At 39.9% G+C, this 22,528-nt stretch overlaps 2 protein-coding genes across 2 annotated transcripts; one reads left to right on the top strand and one right to left on the bottom strand.

Annotated features, from left to right (window-relative positions):
* Positions 1-1,027: 1,027 nt before the first annotated feature.
* LOC137978916 (fumarate hydratase, mitochondrial-like) lies at positions 1,028-13,217 on the top strand. Its single transcript, XM_068826035.1, has 8 exons — positions 1,028-1,204; positions 3,740-3,862; positions 6,309-6,419; positions 7,661-7,837; positions 9,476-9,631; positions 10,024-10,232; positions 11,074-11,261; positions 12,119-13,217. The coding sequence occupies exons 1-8, from the start codon at positions 1,097-1,099 to the stop codon at positions 12,541-12,543; spliced, it is 1,497 nt and encodes a 498-aa protein (XP_068682136.1). The 5' UTR covers positions 1,028-1,096; the 3' UTR covers positions 12,544-13,217.
* On the bottom strand, positions 12,552-22,516 carry LOC137978917 (dnaJ homolog subfamily C member 24-like). Its single transcript, XM_068826036.1, has 4 exons — positions 22,315-22,516; positions 19,218-19,356; positions 14,716-14,784; positions 12,552-13,973 (listed from the first exon to the last, which is right to left on the bottom strand). Exons 1-4 carry the CDS (start codon positions 22,432-22,434, stop codon positions 13,783-13,785), a joined length of 519 nt encoding a protein of 172 aa, XP_068682137.1. The 5' UTR covers positions 22,435-22,516; the 3' UTR covers positions 12,552-13,782.
* Positions 22,517-22,528: the final 12 nt, after the last annotated feature.

Below are 22,528 nucleotides of genomic sequence, written 5' to 3'. Positions count from 1 at the left end.
ATAACATTAATAGGACCGTTTATACGAGAGAAAATAAGCCGCGGCTAACTCTGGCCGCGGCTTACGTAAGCCGCGAAAGGAACTATTTATACGAGTATAAACTCCCTGGCCAGGATAAGCCGCGGCTTGAGAAAGCCGTGAACGTGGATTTTGTACCATTTATACGGGGTGTTCGCGGCTTACGTAAGCCGCGGCCAGAGTTAGCCGCGGCTTATTTTCTCTAGTATAAACGGCCCTAATGCCGTAGCCAGTATGAGGCAAACCAAGGCACTTGCCTCGGTCAATTTTTTCTTGATTCGTTAAAATAAACCGTAATTCCAGTGTTATCTTCAAAATATACTCGTCATAAACACCTAAAATACCTACGAAGAGTATTTAACGATGGACATTGCCTCAGTCATAACATTTTTCTGGCTACGGCCTTGCCAAGCATTATCCGATTCAATGACTGCAGGAGCTCATGAGCTCCTGATGACTGCTATGAATTCTATTTTTAATACCCTTTAATAAATTTTAAGGGAAAGGTCTAGATTGTGTTGAATTTTAGTGCAATGACTCTCGTTGAAAGTTGAAGTAAGTACATGACATGAAAACAGAAGAATGAATAATTTTATTTTGTGCGTTGTTAGCGTACCTTAAATAGAGATAACTAGTATCAAACAATCAAAGAAATTTCTTTAAATGGCCAGAACAGTGTCGATTCACCTTGACTTTCCGTTTCCGACTTCCGGATTCCACTTCCTGTTTCCCGTTTCCACCTTCCTTGATTTCTCAAGGATGGGTTGGAAAAAAAGGCTCAATCCCGTCAACCATTGACACGGAATCGATTTATTATTTGTACTATGGTTTCTAAACTTTACTTCCTAAAACAAGTTACGGTTTCGAAGAGTATTTGAAATTGTCCGGTGATGATAGTTTGTCTGGGCAGTTTTGTATGCTTGCAGTTTCATGCGTGACGGATGTCACATACAACCTCCCCCTCTCTCCCTTCCCTTCTTAATTGTGTTATACGCGCCTGTGTGCTTCACCGCTGTTCACCTGAAACCCATTTTGAACTGTTCGCACTCTACAGGTCACAGTTTGTTCCTTTCAGGGCATGGCGTTGCGGCTGGGATCTGTGTTACGAACATTCAGCAGAAATCCTCGGCTTGTACCTTATCGTGGAAAACTATATTCCGGCTCTGTGGTGTTGTCACGAACAATGGTAGGTTTACTTGGATGACTCACAAAACTCGATGCAAATATTTAATAGACTACCACAAATTTCCTGCGATACACTTTTATTTCTTCGGCTGTACTTTAAATACACGTTTTAAAAACAGGTGAAAAGCGTTCAACATTACCACCCTCTGTAGAGAATATGATATTTTTAACTTACAGCATTTTGAATGCATATCGAAGGAGGTCAGAGTTTCGGAGAAGTTAAGCTGTAGCTGTACATGTACGTTGCGAAATGGTTTGATTTTTGACAGGGTGGCATTCGACGACACTCTTCGTAGGGGTTGTTAAATTCTGAACAATTGAAGTGGCAAAAACCTGTCTAACTTTTTTCAGCCACTTCTTAACCGAACTGCGACCCTTCAAGAATAATTATCTAGATGCCAGACTTTCTTTTATACCCCGGTAATTGCATTGTGTATTAAATGATGTGTAGGGCTAAAAAAAAAAAAAAATGAATAAATAAAAAATAAAATATATATATATATATATAGATATCATAAGAATATTCTGACGTGACTTGAGTTGATTTGTGTCATACATGTAAGTCTGAAAACCTGGAGTTTACCGGTACTTTAAAGTGCTCTCCCACTGACTGATGCTCTTTTCTTTATCTTGAACATGGGAGTTTGGCTGTTAAAGAATATGGTACTTATGGGTTGTTTTGCATGTTTCTTTAATTTCTAGCACAGTGTGCCCATCACTAGCGACATGGCATTTACGATCTGCTTTTCCAATTATTTGCATATGTCAAAGTATGATGATCCCAAATCTTACAATAGAATGCAGACTGTTATCGTAGCAGACAAAACAAAAATATGGAAACCAAGAATAGGCATTTAAAGGGGCTAGATCATGCTATTTTAGTTAATTTTGTTTAATTTTGTTAATTATGAGCTCTAAACGTCAAATTGGCAGAGCAAGAGTCTTTCATTTGCAAAATCACGGCCACGTTACAACTGAGAATGATTTTTCAGCTTTGGGGGGGGGGGGGGGTTGCTGCTTTGAGACTTTAACTGCAGTTAGAGTTTGTGGCCTTGTTAAGTGAGACTTTACAGTGTAGCATGCCTTCATTGGCAATTTTCCCAACACCAGTGTAGGCCTGAATGATAGCTTGCTTTTGATCACCAATAGAGTGAACCCACACTGTGGTGTGGGTGGGTGATTGGCAGTTGTTTGATCAAAGCACAGGGGTGGGGAGGGTAGCTTTTCTGTAAGTTTGTGACGGCAGCAGAATTGGCTTGTTTTCACAATTTCTGCAGCCACCTTTTGACAAATCCAGTTAGATATATATATGAATAAATATAAACACATATATATATATAATGAATAAATATATCCTTTCTTTATAATTTGCATGCAACAAGCTTGTAACAATGTAATATTGGGTTGAGTGTATGACATCATCAGTCATCTCATTTGCATATTTTACACATTTTTCAAACTTAAACAACATTTTCATTCTTTCATAGAATTCTTTGTGATACGCCTAAAAAACCAAGAGGTAACAATTTGATCATAGTGGCACTTTAAAGTTCAAAAAATTTTCAATACTCCAGTTACTTATTTCTCAGAGTATTTTTGTGCCAAATTTCGTTAATTTCACAAGTGGTTCTCGAGAAATAGGCGTATTTCCGAGAAAGCTATTCTGCATTCAATCGTAATTTTTTAATTGATGTTTATTTGGTATACATGTACATGTAAAGTTCTATAGTGCTTAATTGTACACTCAGGTACTCCAACATTGCTGCCTCTTCTTTGGTTCGGACATCCACATTGCTGCCACTACATCAGGTGGTGAAAGGCTTAAAATAATACACTGTATATCTTGTGGTTAGCAGTGTATATATATCGTTCACTCCGATTGACTCTTTCCCTCCCAACAGTGATACCGTATTTTGTCCAATGCTAAATTGTATCATTTTTGTCAGGCAGTGCTCGAAATTAGCAGTTGTCCAGTCATACCAGACAACAAGAAAGTTTAATGCGTGACCAGTTTTTGGTGAAATGAAAAGCCTGGTTGCCCGAAAAAAAACAATGGCAACCCAGCCAAAAATAGAAAATGAATTACAAAAGCAGTCGCTTGTCAGTTTTCTATTCGGACAATGTCCGATAGTAGTGTGAAGTTAACAATAATTAATTTGCCTTAGCTGAGCATTTTCCGGTGTTTTGATTATCCGTGAGTGTTACAAAAAAATTACCAGATAGACATTATGTATGTGACGAAGATTGCAAAAAAAAAAAATTAAATTAAACTAAAACCCACACTTCCACCGGCGTACCTAGCCTTAAGAACTATTTCATCTCAATATGAGGTGCATTTAATCACAGGGGATTTCAGGGCAACCAAATTTATGGATTCAGTTGCCCGGTTTTTGAAACAGGGACAACCTGGAAATATTTTTAATTCCAGCTCTCAGTCAAGGTTAATAATAGTTGTATTTTTATTTAGCAAGTCAGCATATAAAATTGAATAAATTATAGTTTATGAATGAACCAATAATATTTTTGTCACCAACAGGCCACCCGGAAGGAAACAGACAGCTTTGGAGAAATAGAAGTGCCAGCGGACAAGTATTATGGTGCCCAAACTGCAAGATCAAAATTGAATTTCCCAATTGGTGATGAGAGTGAGCACATGCCAGTAAGCAAAATTGCACATGTTGACCTTAAGTATCTGCCATCCTTGCTTGATAGTGCCTTTTAAATGGAGATCCAAAGGGACATACCGCTAATTACAGTTAAAAAGTCATTAAGGACAGGGCACCTCAGAAATTCACTGTTGTTAGCATGACCTAACCTGTTTTTTTTTCCCTGCATGTCTTCCTTTTTCTTTTGTTTAAGTGGTACTCTCGTGATAACAAAATTAAATCTTTGGATTTCAAATCTATGTTAACACAAAGTGATTCAACTTTTAAACCTTAGTCTCAAAGATACTTGTTTTATTTTAACTGGAATTTCCCTTTTTAATGGTCCGCCATTACTACATGTAACTCAAGACTCCTAAAAAAGCTGGACCAAGGAGAAAATGACATCAGAGACTCACTAGTTTAAGAACCCTCTGAGGTCCAGTCCTGAAGTCAGTTTTAAACTAAGTTAACGTGAGTAATGGCAGACCGTGAAATCCAAAACTTACATTCGAAGTAAACAGCCTTAATAGTTTGGATAGAAACCAAAGCTCAAAATTAATTTTTTTTGTTAGGCAGGTGCTTTAAAAGCAAACACACTTGCAAAATCTGAAGAAAAAAAGGCAGTGTTTTTTTATGATTATAATAAGTACCACTTTAACCCATTGACTCCTGGGCATTCCCCATTGACGAGTAAAATCGTTGCCCGGTTTAGGCGTCAAAGGTTGAAAATTACATGTGTGAGAAACTGCCAGTTGAAAAAGTGATGACCTCCTGTACAGGACCCTATAAACCTATGATTTACAAATGTGATTTTAAAAAATACAGCTTAGCCCAAGTGATTTTTCGAAGGTGAAGGTGTGCCATTCACAGCTCTTCACCTCAGGGGGTTCTAATTATTACAGTACAGCAAGTCATCCCCTTAATTTGTTACATGTAGGTCACATGTCAACATAGGCTGTGAGATCATCTATTCTTTGTTGGGCTCAAGTGAAAACCATCTGTGAAACCGAAGCGAGAAAAAAAAAGAAATTGAGATGTCAAAGCTTTTGTCTTGTTATTGGCCAATAAAAAGAAAAATAATAATTCCCTGATAGAATGACACTCGCATACAGGATGCACAGTGTGAGATGCAGGAACCAGCGATAAGAAGTAGAACAACAACATAGGATATATTAAAAAGTAAAGCAACTCACCAGAGGATAGGATGTAAACGAATGATGCCAACATGCAAACATGCATAATTGTACATGTACATGTACTTGTAGACAATAATTTTTGTGTAAGGGCCAGCTTAACAAAGTGGAAGTGCTGGATCTTGGGCGATCTAACCAGCAAATAATTTGTAGACTTCCAGTACATGTAAAAGCAAAATAATCATGCAAGACTGGTTGTACGGCTGTGCAGAGGATAACAATATATAACAATCACAAATAACATGTGCCTTGGAAAATTGCTGTTGTTAACTTCCTTTTTCGACTGATCTGAGTGACTCATTTCTTCATCGGAATAGATGTCACTATTTTATAGTGGTACTGCTTACATTTTGTATTCCAGGGGATGTTCAGCGACTGGCTATTAGACTTGGTCTTTCATCAGGTTAACCAGCAGTGATACAACTATGACAATGTTCTTTTCACGAGTTGGTTCCACATAACAATACACAACAGGCAAAGCCTGAAATACTACAGACTTTCCGAAACCAGTTGGAAGATTCACCAATTGAAACCATTGCTCTTTGGTTCAACGACAAATTCGCAAGGCTTCCTGTAGATGCTTGTCGAGTCTGTCAAACCTGAAAACTTTGCATATTTTCCTTAACGCATCTTCCACTATAATATTTTTCAATGCGTTTGCGCAAGATCCACTAAAAAAATTGTGCATTTCTTCTTCGAATATGCAAGGTGAATCGTGATTTTTTTCTCGGCTCGGTTTCACAGATGGTTTCTCTTGGCGGGTGAAAATAGAGCCGAAAAAAACTGGTTGCTCTTGCAGGCTAATGTCAACAATGCCTCACTTGATTTCAGACTTAATACTTGACCAGTATCTGGAATTCAACTGTAACTTTGGTAATTTTGGTTAATTAAGTTAGTTTTTTAAAATGTAAGTTACATGTATGAGTCAAAAAATGATAGTGCTTCAGTGTGCCAGTCCTTTGCCAAAGTTCTAAGTCATGAACTGTTTTTTCCACAAGTGAAAAGTACTCCACATCTTCAGGGTTCTCATTAAGTGCCGGCAGCCGGCCAAAAAACCGGCTACTTTAAATTTAGAGCCGTCTACTTTTCAGTCATAAACTTGCTATAAACAAGTGGCACTCGCTTCTCCGGCCGCCTACTTTTATATTTAAGCTGTCTACTCCAAAACTTATTGAGAACCCTGCATCTTAGAAGATCTTAACCAACATAATTGTATCAGATTGTCATGCACCTTAAACCTGTTTTAATCCCATGCTGTGCTTGACAGACTCCTGTAATCCGGGCATTTGGTATCCTGAAAAAAGCTGCAGCTGAGGTTAACAAGGAATTTGGTTTGGACGAAAATATTGCCAATAATATAATGAAAGCTGCAGATGAGGTGGGTATCATAGAGAAAATGAATTATATATCTAAAACTTTCCTGAGTACATGTAGGTGAGTACCCCCCTCCCCTACACTGTACCTTGCATAATTCAAACCCAGAGGAAAATAGTGTCATTCAGCGAACAGTATTTCTGCGATTATATCCGGCAAAAGGTGCCAACCTTTTCTCTTCTCCATTAAACCAGTGACACTTTAAGTGTCCCCAATCGGCGAGTAAGGTTGTCTGGTACCAAAAACTATGAACTATACATGTAAGTACCTAAATGTTTAAAATGGTTCTCAGACAGCTTCTCATTTAAAAGGTTAATTTGATTTCTGTTCATAGCTGCTTGAACAGCAAAATTCACCTGTGTGCATTTAATTACTCATGACCCCAATTTTGATCTTGCTACAGATGAACTAAAATTCTCATGCATCAGGAACAGAGGTCATGATATTTTTTTTACCCTAGCCAGTTCATCCTACAGATGCCACTCCCTGTAAAGGGCTTTGCGTAGCAGCACATACATGTATACCAGTAGGGTGGTGTTAATTTGGAAGCCTAATTAAGGTGGCTCATACCAGTTTCAGCACTTGCAAGAGACCTTGTTATCAGAAGGATTGACACTACAACACTTTATCACGTAACAGCAATGTTATGGTACTGAACAAGATGCAGTCAATTTTGTGATGTAACTAGTTGCCATGGCAACAGGAAAGCCTTGCAAAAACACCCTACATTTCGGCTTCAGTTGCTCATATATGAAAAACAAACTCGGTAACCCCAATTTTTATTGCACAAAAGTGATCAGCAGGCCAAGATGAAAATCTGCAAAGTTAAAAAAAAAAACAATTATGTGGAGTGGATTCAGAGCTACCTTAAATTTTCAATAATTTAAAAGTGGCTTTGAATCTGCTCCACAGATATTTTTTTAAACTCTGCCTAAAGTTTCAGTCTGGCATGCTGATTACATTTCAGAAATACAAAATGGCGGTCGTCTAGTTCGTTTTTAAGATATCAACAGCTAAAGTCAAAATATGAGGTGTTTTTGCAGGGCTTTCCTGTTGCCTTGAAAATGGCCGAATCTTTTTCAGCAACAATTGGTGTTTGATATTGTACCATAACATTGCTGTTAAGTGATAAAGTGTTGTAGTGTCAATCCTTCTGATAAGAACGTTTCTTTCAAGTATCAAAACTACATGTACAGCAGTAGTTTGAGCCACCTTACTTAATATTCAGTGGTTTTTGCTCTGTAGGTGATATCTGGTAAATTAAAGAACAATTTCCCTCTCGTGGTTTGGCAAACAGGCTCAGGTACACAGTCTAACATGAACGTGAATGAGGTCATCAGTAACCGCGCCATTGAGCTGATGGGTGGTCAGATGGGATCCAAGAAACCTGTTCACCCCAATGACCATGTGAATAAAAGCCAGGTGTGTGAAACAAGAGGTTACATCATTGTAGTTGTCCACATTTTGCATTGTAATGTGATTTGGAAGTATCAGTGCCTTTGTGCATGTAGAATTTAAAGTCCGGGAACTATTACAGTAGCTGTTGCTAATGATAAGTTCCCAGTGATTCCTGGGTAGTTCTAGTCCTTTGTGGGGGCAAACGAGCAAATTAATCATTTTAAACGAACTGCCGAGAAACTAGCTGTTTGCTCGCTAAAAAGGACTGGTACTTCCCAGGGGTCCGTTTCTCGAAAATCCCGAAACCTTTCGGGTGTATTCTGGGTGACATAAATCCCTCGGTAACTTGAGAGGGGAATCGTTTCGAGGCATGAAATATTTTGGTTTTGTCTGGTCTTGGAAACATGTCAAAAGACCAGCTTTCTAGAATAAACAGATTGTAGTTTTAAAAGTTGCTTTTCAGGCCCGAGTACTTTTCGGGACTTTGAAAAATGGGCCCCTGGATTGCTTAGGTACTAACGAAGCTATTTGAAAGATTGTGCCCAAAACCCCATATGTGAAACTGCGATAAGTGGTTGTAGGATTGTCATGCTTTAAAACGTCTTCCTTTCAAGGTAATGACGGAATACTGTATTGCTTGTGAAATACACCTGAGAAGTTCCAAGGCTTTGCACGCCAGGCGCGAGAACTACATTGTAAGATAATTTAGCCTCGTTAGTCCATCAAGGTTGATGACACTGAGGCATCTTGCTTTCGCGCAACTGCCACCCTCCACAAAGAATCTTTGTTCGCTAATTGTGTTCCTGGTACCGGTGGTAGCTTGTCTAACAAATGGCTTACTCGAAAACGTTTTAGACTTTCTTGTTGAAATTCTTGGGTTCTAGCCCCGGCCGGACCAACTCGCAGGATAATTAAGGAGAAGAATGCTGCTTGCTGATGGTTAGACTTTAAAGTCTTCTTGGATTAGAAAGCGATGTCACTGTCTGAAAACAATAGTTATTTGTGTATCCGTGGGACATACACACTATTCCCAGAGAGTAGGGCCTGGAGTTGGTGGTGGACAAAACACTGACTCCAAGTCCATGGACTACCCAAATGGCCTACCCTAAAATGGACTAACTGTTAAAAATACCATTTCGAAGGAGTGCTATTGAAAGAACTGAGTTGATTATATTACTTACATTGCACATACCTTGATAATGTTCATCCATACGGCCATGGTTTCACTTCACTTACCGTACATGAAGTAATCAGCCATCACAGCAATAATCGAAAGCTAACCTTTTTAAAATGGGTGCTTAGACTTAAATACTATTAAACAATGCTGTTTAGAATGGGTGTTGAAGCTTAAGTAAGCACTATTTAAGATGCTGCTTACAGATCAATAGTACTCATTCGAAATAGTATTTTTAGGGTAGTCCATTTGGGTAGTCCATCGGGGTAGTCCATGGACTGGTTGTCAGTGTTTTGTCCACCACCCCTGGAGTTCCCAGTGCTGTGGCCAATCCTATTCTTTCTTTCTATTCGTTTGATATTTCAAAAATGGATTATGATGTACGAGTCCACGTAATCAAAACCAGTCATAAGACAAAGGGGACTTTGTCAGGCCTGCCCTTGGCTCATCATACCGATAATGTATCAACTTGTACCTTTTTCTTTCAGAGCTCCAATGACACATTTCCAACTGCGATGCACATTGCAGCAGCACTTGAGGTGCAGGAGCGTCTGCTACCAGGGTTGAAAAAGCTGCATGGTGCACTTCAATCCAAGGCTGTTGAGTTTAAAGATCTCGTTAAGATTGGTCGAACGCACACACAGGTAGAGCTTGTTTTCACTGAATTTCAACAGCTCCCAAAACACCTTAAAGCGGTCAAATAGTGCACGACTCGTCGACGTTCGGGCTGCACATATAGTATTAAAGTACTTTAAGAGATTTCATAGCAGGCCGTTTGCGTTGACTTTTATGCTCGACGAAAGGGAGGGGAGGGAGTTGATTTTTCGCCCGCCTTCCCGCCTTTTCTTTGGACCTTGATGTACAGTTGAAGCCCCGTATCATTGAGTAGTCTGTTCTCTTTTTCGCGAACAGATCTGAAAATAAACAGTATTCCTCTGCCACTAACACGAGGAAGATGTTTAAACCCTGTCTGTCAAATTCGTGTGCCAGAACCGATGATTTTCTATCTTCTAATCCGCACATTCGTTCCAACTAGGATGCTACACCAGTCTCTTTGGGCCAGGAATTTAGTGGTTATGTACAACAAGTTAAGTATGGCATCTCCAGAGTGGAAGGTACCCTGGGGCGAGTCTATGAACTTGCTATCGGCGGTACAGCGGTCGGCACAGGGCTCAACACAAGGATTGGCTTTGCTGAGAAGATGGCTGCTAAGATTGCCGAGTACACAAATCTACCATTTACGAGGTAAACACTTGTCTGAACCTCTTCCGCCTCGAAGCTTTGTACTCACAAGCACCTCACTTGCGCCTGGCTAGCCCTCTTTCGTAGGCATGCATCGTTCTTTTAGTTCGATTGCTGCTTTCAAATGCTTTCAAAAGTGCAGTGCTTAAGGCCTTCAAGAAATGGTCAAGGGGCTTCCATAAAATTTTAAATTCGGCGGCTTGTTTAAGTAGAATAACTGTGTCAACAAGGCACCTAACGGCCACTTTCTCTTGGGGTGTCTGGGGCATGCCATGTTTGAACGCCACATTTCAAAAAGATAAAAAAGGATAAGCACGTTTAGACTACTTCATGTTTTTATTGTCAAAAAGAGTTTTTGTAAAATCTTAGGCTCGAAAGAACCTGTCTTTAAGTTTTAAATTTAAAGAAAAAAGTCACCCACTTCTTTGAGTAAAGAAGCGAAGGTTTTTCATCGGTTGTCGGTAGTTATTGAAACCAGTAAATGGCTAGTGAGTAAACGTAAAACCCGTTAGCCCTGACTAGATCATCAAGGAACCATTAGAGACCATAACATTATGTAACATTTTTTAGTGTTTCTTTTAAATGGGAATGTACCCGGCCATTTGTCTCTCTGTCTGTCTGTAAAAACGACAATGATAGAGGAGGTACACCAGTAGCTTGCCGATTCAGTCAGGTATTGAGAATAAAGATAATCATCAGCTTAAGGAGATGTGATCTTGATATAACACCAAATTCTCATAACTACCCAACAAAGAAATCTATGGTATTAGTTAGGAGAATGAACGTTTTGATCGTGGGAATAAAAATGTTACACTTAACACAAAGCATATTAAAAATTATTTAGTGCCCCAAACAAGTTTGAAGCCCTTGCTGCCCATGATGCCATGGTGGAGTTACATGGAACACTGAATGTCATTGCCTGCAGTTTGATGAAGATCGCCAATGACATCAGGTTTCTCGGCTCCGGTCCTCGCTGCGGATTGGGTGAACTCTCTTTACCCGAAAACGAACCAGGAAGCAGCATTATGCCAGGTATTGCACAATTCAGCTGCATTGCATGCAGCATAAAAGTACATGCACATAGAGGTTCTGTAACGGTGGCGGCATTTGTATCTGGCAACAACTTTAATGTTTATCACTGTAGAAATCGTTAAGTAGTCTTTAAAAAGTTAAAACAATCAAAATTGGTAATGACTCAAAGTTGTTAACATCTGCGCATAGGACTAAAAGCGCCACCACTATACTAATTAATTAAGTCTTGTTTTCAGACTATTTTGTTCCTTCAGATGCAGGTGTTCTTGCCAGCTGAAAGTAGCCAGTGGTTCTTAATTTAAATTGGTATTTTCACGTTTCATGGTTTTCTTTTTCTGTTCTCAATATTGAGAGCTACACCATCGAAAGGTGACTTCAAAGGCTTGCGATATTGGAGCTTTGCGCTTCTAAGTTCAGTCGCACAGCAAACAGCGTTTGAAAGAAGGGAAAAATCAAGTTCTCCTTTTTTTGAATTTCCAAGTGACACTTAAATTTTGACAGTTGTTCATTTATTTTTGCCATGGTATGTAAAAAAGGGAGTGTGAAATGTGTAGGTAGCACAGAACTTTGTTTTGACCAATTCCACGCTTCAAAGTTCCATAGACCGTCTTCGTGCTAATGGGACCAACAAGCCTCGCTCTGAAGCAACATGTTTTTGTATTTTGCCCATGCAAACGAGGCTAGTTGGTTTTACTAGCACAAGGACAAAGGAATAATTTGTTGGCCGCCATTTATGAATACGGGTTATACGTTGTCTAAATTAATGGCTCCGTCAGTTCCAATCCCTCTCATCCCTCCCCGGGCATTTGTTGGCCATCCTTTCACTTTTACTTCGTGTTATTTGGTTTAATTTCAAGGGAAGGTGAACCCGACCCAATGTGAGGCCATCACCATGGTTGCAGCTCAAGTCATAGGAAATCAAACCGCTGTGTCAGTGGGCGGAAGTAACGGTCACTTCGAACTGAATGTCTTCAAGCCCATGATCATCAGGAATGTTCTTCAATCAACGCGTCTTATTGGTGATGCTTGCGTCGCATTCACAGATAACTGCGTGGTCGGAATCGAAGCCAATGTGGACAGAATTAATAAGCTGCGAGATGAGTCACTTATGCTGGTGACGGCGCTCAACCCTCACATTGGATATGATAACGCTGCAAAGATTGCAAAGAAGGCGCACAAAGAAGGCACGACATTAAAGGAAGCTGCGATAAGCTTGGGGTTATTAACGGAAGAACAGTTTGCTGAGTGGGTGAAACCTGAAGACATGCTGGGGCCAAAGTGATCTCAAGGTTGTTGGACAAAGGTCGTTTTTTATTCCAGAAAAAAAAAGAACAAAAACAAACTAAAACGGTGCTTCTATTTTAGCTCAGAGAGAGTTGCAGACTAATGCGTTTTAAACGAAATTGCGCGAGTTCGAACTCAACGTTACTCTCCCCAGCTTAAGTGCACCCGGCCTTACATAACGAGGGCATTATTGACGACATCTGTTGTTAGTTGATTAACCATCCAGGGCCGAGTTTTTCGAAGTATAGTTAACGCTATCCATTGGTTGAGAAGTATAAAAAAATTACATTGTCGTGGCATTTAACGCGTGTTTGCGCTGACTTAGCTTCGACCAACCCTGGCTAGAGCTTTATTGGCTACCAAACTGAAGCGTGATTTTGTCTCAGAGGTCGGCGGATTTGAATGACAGAAGGAATGTTTGTAAACAGGTGTCTTTCTTATAGAAAACACATTTTGTTGTCTTTAGCATGGCGAGGGAGAACATTTAATTCTTCCTTAAAGGAATTTTACATACCAAAGCAGACGACACATACTTCCCGCAAGCCCGGTTGTAGAACTAGCAATTGCCTGTTTCAAAATACGTTACGTTAGGGGTACTTCAAGCTGGACACGCAAATAAGGTGTTGGCAAAGACATACAAATAAAATTTCTGGAACGCTGGCCATCCTGAGTCGCTCAAAGTAAAACTAGATGTCTACAAAGATTAATGAAAACCAAGTCGCGGGCGCAACGAATGTGAAATTGCGTATAACGTCACTTATTAGGCGCTGACCTAGCTTGGCCGTGTAAACTGCAACATGTACGCGAATGCAAACTGCGGGTAAGCTAAAGGCAACATGAACGCGAATGCAAACTGCGGGTAAGCTAAAGGCCGCCGCACGCGCCTCGCGTGTGCGGGGAAGAATGTGTGGTGTGTGGAGTGTGGTGAGAATTTCGCGCGAGGCCGGGATAAAATCAAACATGTTTGATTCACGATGGCCGCACACAGTGAGGAATTTGCCTAGCGAGGCTTGATTTTATCACGGCCTCGCGAGACGAATTTCTCACCAAAATTTCTCCTCACACGCGAGGCAACGGCTGAGCAAACCGCCTCGCGAGGCGTACTGCACGGTAACACATAAAATTTTAAACCTGACTTGTCGTCAGATTCGAGGTCCTTTCAGGTGGAAGTCTTCTTTTCCGCCCATCTAAACCCGGTCGATTTTCTGACAGTATTAAACGTTAACTGCCATGGGTGTCATCTGAAATTGGTCCTGTTCACAATTTCTTCATCTTCATCATCTGTCCCTTCAGATAGTTCGTTATACAGCACTCTGATACTCAAGGTGCAACCTGAACAACACACTGTGTCTTGTCCATTTTCCAAATCACTCTCGGAAATCAAGTACTCTCCACTGCAACGGCACACGCTGGAGAAGGTCCGTATGTCTGCAACAAGGGAAAGAATATCAGCCAGCCAGGGAAAGAACATCTGCTAGCCTCGAGCCCCTCAATAAAGGGCGCGGCACTTCAATCGTCGACAAATACAGGGCTCTCAATTTTCAAGTACTTCCGAATTGCTCCTTCTGAACTTCGCCTTTATGTCGGTGACATTTTTTGTGAAGTACGAGTCCCTATGACAACGAACTGAGATCTTACCTAGGAATGTTTTCATTTAGGTTAGAGGAGCTGGAAAAGTTTTTAGCCTTGTTTGTGCGAACGTTTTCGCCAAAAAAGCAATGACAGTCAACGTAAATTTGTGAAATTTAAGAACGCTTGCAAGCAACCATTAGTGCCGCTTTATAAGACGTTGTTTAACTCTCGTTTCTGAGATTATCTGTCGCTTTCATCAACATGGAAAATTTTTAATACGAGGTCCGTCTATATACTTCAATGGAGTCACCTTGGATGATCGGGGAATTCAAGTCGGCAGGAGAAAGAGGCGGAACTATTTCTTTTACAGCAGGTCTCCATTTTCAAGGCTTAATTATAATTTGTAAAAATCGAATGCAAATGGTGACTAAGGTACTCGTGGTTTCGTTCTATCGAGGTAGTAGGCTCAAGGACATCATTCTTTAATCTTTACTCTGAAGACATTGTGGGATTTCCACTAAAAGCACCAGTGTGCAGGCTAAATTCTCTTTGGACTTTGCTTCCAACCATATCGCCAGTAAAAAATCATTTAACTTACCTTCATGGTATTCCATGTCATCAAGATCAACCTCAGCGCTAACCGGCCAATCTTGGGAGAGTTTTTGTTCTAGAAGTAAAACGATCGAGTAATCAATCTTCCCACGCACTTCGGAATTACAATTAAACGACAAAGATGGGACTACAACCTTAGCAAAACGGTTTAGAAATATTTCCAAAGTACAAATTTCAAAGATATTCTCCTTTAAACCAATCTCCACCTACTCATTACAAACTTTACGACTTGGTTAAGAGTGCGCGATTGAATAGGTGCATGTCTGCTCTAAGCATTTATTTGTTGAGTAATTTTTTTTTTTCACTTAAGAGTGACAGTAACGAATACTGAGATTACAATTTGGTGGAAACGACAGCTTTAAAATTGGAAACTCTTAATCGATTCCGTAATTGTAGTCAAACGATAAAAATCAATGAAGCCTCGTGAGAAGGTGCGAATTCCAAATGAAGCATTCGCTCCTTCTTATTGCGATTAATTCTCTTGATAAAACTAAAGTTTGGTGTTTCACCAGGAGTAAATTAGATAAGACTGTTGTTACGACATGAGCTCCCAGCACAGTCACAAATGAGTCTATTTTTACAACCGTTCCGGCGAAAATTAGTTGTCATGTCCCTGAAAAACATGGCAGAAGCCATATCACGCGTGACATGGCTTCTCCTGATTGGTTAGAGTGGCGGCCCTTTGTCTTCGCGTGTAAAGTCTATTAGTGATTGCGCTTGGGGCAAGAGCGCAAATTGATAGAGAAACACTCTTAATTAATTCATTCTTGTATTTTGCTCCGCCCTACCCAAGCAAGCACCATAGTTTCCCCTGTGACCAAAAAAATTACTTCCTTTTTTTTTTCACACCTCTGGCAAAATTTTGAACTTCGATTTTCATCCAAACGCCGTTTACTTTGAGTGCAAGGTTTGGATTTCACGGTCCACCATTAATCACGTTCAAAACTGACCGATTGGACCTCAGAGGGCTGGATCCTGGAATAAGTGACGTCAAAGGCTCAGTAGCTTAAAAATTCAGCGTTGGAATGCAGCTTATTATATATGCAAAACGCGAGTTTAATAGTCTGAAAGCCCAAAACTCCCGCGCTGCATATTAATTCTGAAGCGTACACACGCATTGCATTCCTAAACTAGACCCTCCGTGAGGGTACACTGGGTTGCCTGTGGTACGTGCAGCGTTCCACGCATTTTTTTCAAGTTTGGGGGGGGGGGGGGGGGGGTCACTCAGAAGTCATACCAGAAGTCATACCACTCGATGTATAAAATCTTTCTTTCCTTACAAGGACCGTATTAATCGTTCACAACAATCCAGAGTTATTTACAGAGCAAATTGTTGGGATTGTAATGGTTTTTACATTGGTAAAACTAAACGGCGGCTTCACGACAGAAAAACCGAACATTTTAAGGCCCTAGCTAAAAATGACAATACTTCAGCCATTGCTGACCACGTCAAGGCCACTGGACATAACATCAAGTGGGATCATTTTGATATTTTAGCGAAGGGCAAAACTGACTATCATTGTAAAATAAAAGAGACCTTCTTTATTCAAGAACTTGAGCCAGCTTTCAACGTCAACGTCGGAAGTGAAATGCTGATGCTTTATTAATCTTTTCTGTTTTTATTAATATTATAATTATTATTATTATATATTTTACTGTTAAGTATTTGCTTAATCTAGGTTCCAGTCCCCTCATCCGCTTTGTTATATATAAATAGCTGTTTTAAATTTCAACGGTTACTTTTGAAAATGTATGTAGAGCACATACGAAACGTCAAGTCATAGTTAAAATGAACAAGTTCAATATGTTTATCACTGCTGTTTGTGTCTTATTTTTGATCATACCAGAAGTCATACCAGCAGAGGCTCTTTGGCTCACAGGTCCTCACACGTTCGTACGACGAAATAGATCCTTTTCTGAGGTTAAAAACTTGGCTACCGGCCTATTAACTAATCATTTGTCAGAAAGAAGAAATTCCTGTCCTCTTTAAAAAAAATTGACACGCATTGCTTACGTGTGGTTGTAAACAAAAGTTGAAAGCTGAGCGACCTAAGAAATATACCACTCAGTAACAGAAGCATAGGACCGAAAATTCTATTTTAATGCTATCAAATGCGAACCAAGCAAGATACAGATTTTGTTAGCTTGCTTTATGCAAAACAAATATTGAAGTAAAAGTAAATAAATATGGATACACAATTTTTAAGAAGAGCAGAAGGAAGTTTCAGGACGGTCGATCGAGCATAAAATATTTTGCCATCGGTAACAAAATCTACGACATGAAAACAACATTAATTTTGAACCACGAATATAAAAAGTTACCATCAGCGGAAAACAGTTTGGGAGATTTTAGTTGTTTTGTTGTAATTGTACAAGTTTGGCTGCACCGAGTAAATCGCACATCGAATTCAGCGGGCGCAGTGATCAAGTTACCGCGGCATGTTTACTCGCGAAACAGTGAAGCATCTGTATCAAATGATGCCAAGCTACCGGGTTTTTGTTTTTGTTAGTTTTCTTTTTCTTTCGATTGTTATAAATTTTGACAAGAAATGTGCAAATTCAACTCTCAGAGATTGACCATTGTTTCTGGAAAATCAAAAATTTACTCTCCAAGACAAGGTTATTTATCACCAGGTAATTCCATCGTTTTAGTAATAGCAGCTACTTTATTATTCATCAGCGTCACAATCTTTTGCCGATTTTGGGGGTCATTTTGTTGAAACTCAAGCACGCTTCCAAGAGACCTGTTTATTTTCGTGACTTATGCGTTACCACAAAAATTCTCCCCGTATCACATTTCAGCACATATATGCAAATTTGCTAAGCTCGAAAATTACACAACATGATAAATTTACAAAAGCTGGAAATTTCACTGAAATATTTTCCACCGAAACATTTCTTGAAACAAGCAACATATTTGCTATAAGAGGCAAGAAACCCTTCCTATTTCAGTTGCGTGCGTGCAAGCGAAACACACAATCACAAAGCATACGCAATTAAATAAATTTCTGACAGTTCACATTCAACCCTTTTCGAAAGAACCTTGACCGTAAATAATAAACCACAAAAGAGACAACAAGCTTTCATTCAAGTAATTTTTCACTGCCACATTTCCATTTTTTTTTAACCTTTGCAGAGTTGAGTACAAAATGAATGTTACTTGCCAGACAAACAGGCAAACTTTAAATAGATGCGACTTCAGTAAACACTGTGAGACACACAACAGAGATCACAGATCTACTTGTGGTGTTCGATTCCTTCTCTGTCTTTGTTGAACCCGAAAGTTACCAGAGAAATTTCCATTTGGTTTCAGTGTTGTACGTAACACCACCTTGGCGAAATATTAGAAGTACAGCATATTTTGATTTCGGCTCGACGGGCGAAAGATTCACGCTGTCGAAGTCCATTGCTCGTCGCTTTTTTAAGATTCCAGATCTTTATGTTTCACCGCCTGTCTTGACGTTCCATTCCTGAGCTCCATGTGGGTATATTTTCTTTAAAAATGTACTAAAAAGCCATTCGCGTTACAATGACTTTCGACGCCATTACAGGTTAATTGTGCAGAGCAAACTACGCATTACCCCAGCCCCCTCAAACCTAACAAAATACGCACAGAAGACTCTATGCACAAAGACACCACTTAGCAGGGGAGTGACAGGCAAGACTTTTCCCGACACGGAAAAAAATAACAAAAAAACCCACGAAATGAAACCGGGATTCCGACTGGGTTTGGCAACCCAGTAACTAGTGAGCTTTTGACGTCATTTTCTCCTCGATCCAGTGGCCTGTTTCACAAAAGTCCCGAAAGTTTTCGGGCCTATTTCGGGTGCCACAATTCCCTTTATATCTTCGCAACGTCGAGGTTCCAAGCCATCCAACTTCGCAATCCTCTTAGTTTTTCTTACATTAAAAACATGTTTAAGGATCAGCTTTTCAAAATAAGCAGATTGCAGCTTGACGACTGGCTTTCTCGGGACTTTCGAGAAACAGGCCCCAGCTCTCTCAAGAACTTAAAGTTAGTAATAGTGGACCTCAATAGGAAAATTCCAATTAAAATAAACAGGTGTCTTTTTTAAATCAAGGCTTAAAACTATGGTCGCTTGCTGTTTAGTTAAACATAGTTTTGAAATAAAAAAATAATAATAATAAGATTTGATTTTGTGATCACAGGGGCACTTTAAGAATCCCAACTGGCCGGAGGCCAACCAGTTGGCTATTTACAAGTGCAGCTGAGAAGTTGAACCAGGGACTACCAGGAACAAATTCAACGAGTGGTTAGAACGGGTCTTGAACCGAGGAACTCCGCATCTCAAGGCAAGCGTCCTAACCATTCCTGGCATGAGAGGTTGCGAAATGTTTCTGTTAATAAGTCATTATATTGCCACCTTCGACAGAAAGACGACTATTCTATTAAACATGGCATCATAGACATGGATTTCATAAAGAGATTCCCAGTCTTAGAAACAAAGTAAAGAAACCAATTGCCACCTTGTAGCCGTCTGTCACATTTCGCTCTGGAGCCTTGGTTATTGAGGAGCTTCCATGCTTGATCTACCGCTAAAAATCTTGCAAAAGCTTTGTCACGATCTTTCTGGCTCAACGATTCATCGAGCTTATCAGGATGAAACTAGAAAAACAAACGAGACAAAAATAGTACCCGATTTGAAAATGCAGATCATTTTGTGATAGCAGGAAAAAGGCAACAGTATTTAATTATAGAGCCGGATGCATTTGTGAGAGAACTCGCCCTTCGCCTGTGGTTGCAGGGTTTAATTCCTGGACCGTCCTTCATAATTATGTGAGTTTAGTTTGTTGGTTCTCTTCTCTGAGCAAAGAGCTCAAAATAGTTGCAGTCTTTGCCATACGAAAGAGGAAAACGTCGTCCAGTTAACCTTTTCATCCAAGGCCGCCATGTTTTTTTAGGGGACCTAAGAACGGGCATTGTGGTTGGTTAATTATATCTCTTCTGCTTGCCACTCTGATAAACTCACTATATTTTTTTTTGCGACAGTGATTAGAAATCACAAGAAAAATGGAAACTTCCTCAGTCTTGCAACTCTGATTCCGTCGAGCTTGCGACTAGGCATAGGACTCCACTGTTTGATTTTCACTGGGTCATAAGCGATCTTACAACTCCGCTTTATAAGTCCGAATCTGTCGCTGTAGAAAAGAAGCCTTTAGGTCGACACAAAAAGAGGAGGGGACTGCTGCGTGGTCAATTTTCTTCGTGTAACACCAGAGTGCATTCGGCATAACTTCCACGCCGAAGATACGCCAAGGATTTTAAAATTCCACGCCAAGTGTCTGTTAGTTAAGGGTTAGGGTTAGGGTTAGGGTACTTTTCTGTTAGTTAAGCAGCTAACCATGCCACCAGTCTCTTGCCGCAGCGCGACAACTAGATATACTTTTGAAGAGGCACTGTCTGGGAGCGCATGCGCTAGGTTTCTTAATCGAAACTTGAAAATTTCAGCCTGTACTTTTCAAGTTTGGTGAGGTGCAGTAGACAATGCGGAGGCCACTGTCACATGCAGAAATTTACACACTCCACGCACAAATAGTGATTACATCTCGTCAAGAAAGCAAAGCAGTGCAGGTTAAGTACCAATATTTACAGAATCTACAATAAAGATAAACTTTTTAAAACGTGAATTCATGAAAAATTCGACGTATGGTGTTATCGAAGTGTAAGCCGTTTCCCTGTTATAAATAAGGATCAAAGTCCATCGTCGCGGCTCGTTTCTAGCTACTAGTTGTTTAAATGTCAGAGACCACCACATCAACGTTTGAGGATTAACGTTTACTATCTTCGCTGTAAAATGTGTATTTGCATATTTTTAAGAAAACCCGCATTTAGATTAGAGGAACTGCACTGATTCTATTTATCTTTTGTTATAAAAAACTGCAAGCTGTGAGTAAAACACGGCGGAATTTTTTGTCTTCTTACCGTCTTTTGACTTCAAAGTCGTCTCTTGGAAATAAATGCACTGTCTTTCAGCTTTGAAATGGCAGGTTAATCTTAATAATATGTGTGGTATATCGCAGAGAAAAAAAATAGTTATGTTTGAGTGCTTGTACCGCCGAAAATGTTTCCGGTCACACTTATTGAATTCAGCTGTAAGTGAACAGAAATGGCACAATATTTTTTGTGAGTTTTATTTTTTGGACTCCAGATCATCAATAATATATAAATATACATTTTACTACTTTTCGCAAGCCGTATTAAGTCTATAGTTAAACAGAAAGAGCAAAATATTAAAATTTCTGCGTGTGAGAAATACTGCGCATGTTATCGCATGACAGTGCCCCTTTAAGACCATGTTGCTTTATGTTGGAAACACTCTGCTATGCAATACTTCGTATAAAAAAAACAAGGACAAGAACATTTACATATTTTTTTGCTTTCATCACCCGCTGTTATACGCCAAAAACTCCGATTTGTCACGCCAGTACGCCGCAAAAGTTTAAAACCGATACCGAAGATCTTCGGCGTAACCTACTCTGAAGCATCCTGGGTGTAACATCCCATTTTTGGGAAAAAAAGTTGTGGCAGGGAAATAAAGTAATTATCGTCCTCACAAGTTAATTGTTTCATAAAATTTAGCAGGTTTGAATCCGTGCCGAAAACAACGGGGACAAAATCACCCCAATTTTTAACGTTGCTCTAAGTTTAGCGGACATTTCTGCAAACTGTCCCCACTACAAATTACAAATAGGCATTAACCAATAAAATGCCACACAAATCAGTGTCGAGGAACCCTTAACGATTTCTGCGATCTTCATGCCTTAATCCGCTTGATGTGCATCAGCTTGCAAACTGTGCCTACAACAAGCGCCTTATCTGTACACAATATGGGGTCTTAAGAGTGGGAGAGGACAAAACGCGGAGCCCTACTCCATGGAGTATCCTATGGACTACCCAAATGGAGTACTCTAAAAATACTATTTCGAATGAGTACTGTTGATCAATGTGTAAGCAGCATCTCAAATAGTGCTTACTTAAGCCTCAACACCCATTTTAAACAGCATTGTTCAACAGTATTTAAGTCTAGGCACCCATTTTAAAAAGGTTAGCTTACATGAAGTAATCGGCCATCACAACAATAATCGAAAGCTAACCTTTTTAAAATGGGCGCTTAGACTTAAATACTGTTTCACAATGCTGTTTAAAATGGGTGTTGAGGCTTAATTAAGCAGTATTTGAGATGCTGCTTACACATGGATCAACAGTTATGCATTCGAAATAGTATTTTTAGGGTACTCCATTTGGGTACTCCATAGGGTACTCCATGGAGTAGGGTTCCGCGTTTTGTCCTCTCCCCTTAAGAGTTGTCCCTGCAGAATATCACCCATGGCTAGTAGGCCAATACAATCTTTGAAGTGTCAAACCGATCGTTTCATCTGACACTTGCAATCCGAGTCGATCCGGTCCGATCCGACTTTTCTACCTTCTAAATATACGTATTTCTTAGGATGCATGAACTGTTTAAAAAAAGTATGAAAAACGATGCCTCGTCAATGTTCATTGACTGTGTATACGCCACAAGCATAGTTAACGATGCCACAAGTGAATATCTAGCCATCAAACCTTGAGTAGAAGCTTTTGATATGCTCGTTTGATTTCTTCATAGCTGGAGTTTGTTGAAACACCAAGTATGCTGTAAGGGTTTGTGACTTCTTTCTCTTTCGTACAGTTATCACTCGCCATGATTAGTGGCTCCGACGGGCGCTTTCGATGAAAGCATGGGTTATCATGAATTTTGAGCCTTGAACGTCGCCATCTTGAAAACCGTGATGTAATA

This window comes from Montipora foliosa, chromosome 12, assembly GCF_036669935.1.
Source record: "Montipora foliosa isolate CH-2021 chromosome 12, ASM3666993v2, whole genome shotgun sequence".
Taxonomy (NCBI): domain Eukaryota; kingdom Metazoa; phylum Cnidaria; class Anthozoa; order Scleractinia; family Acroporidae; genus Montipora; species Montipora foliosa.
This window is presented reverse-complemented; position numbering and strand designations above follow the sequence as displayed.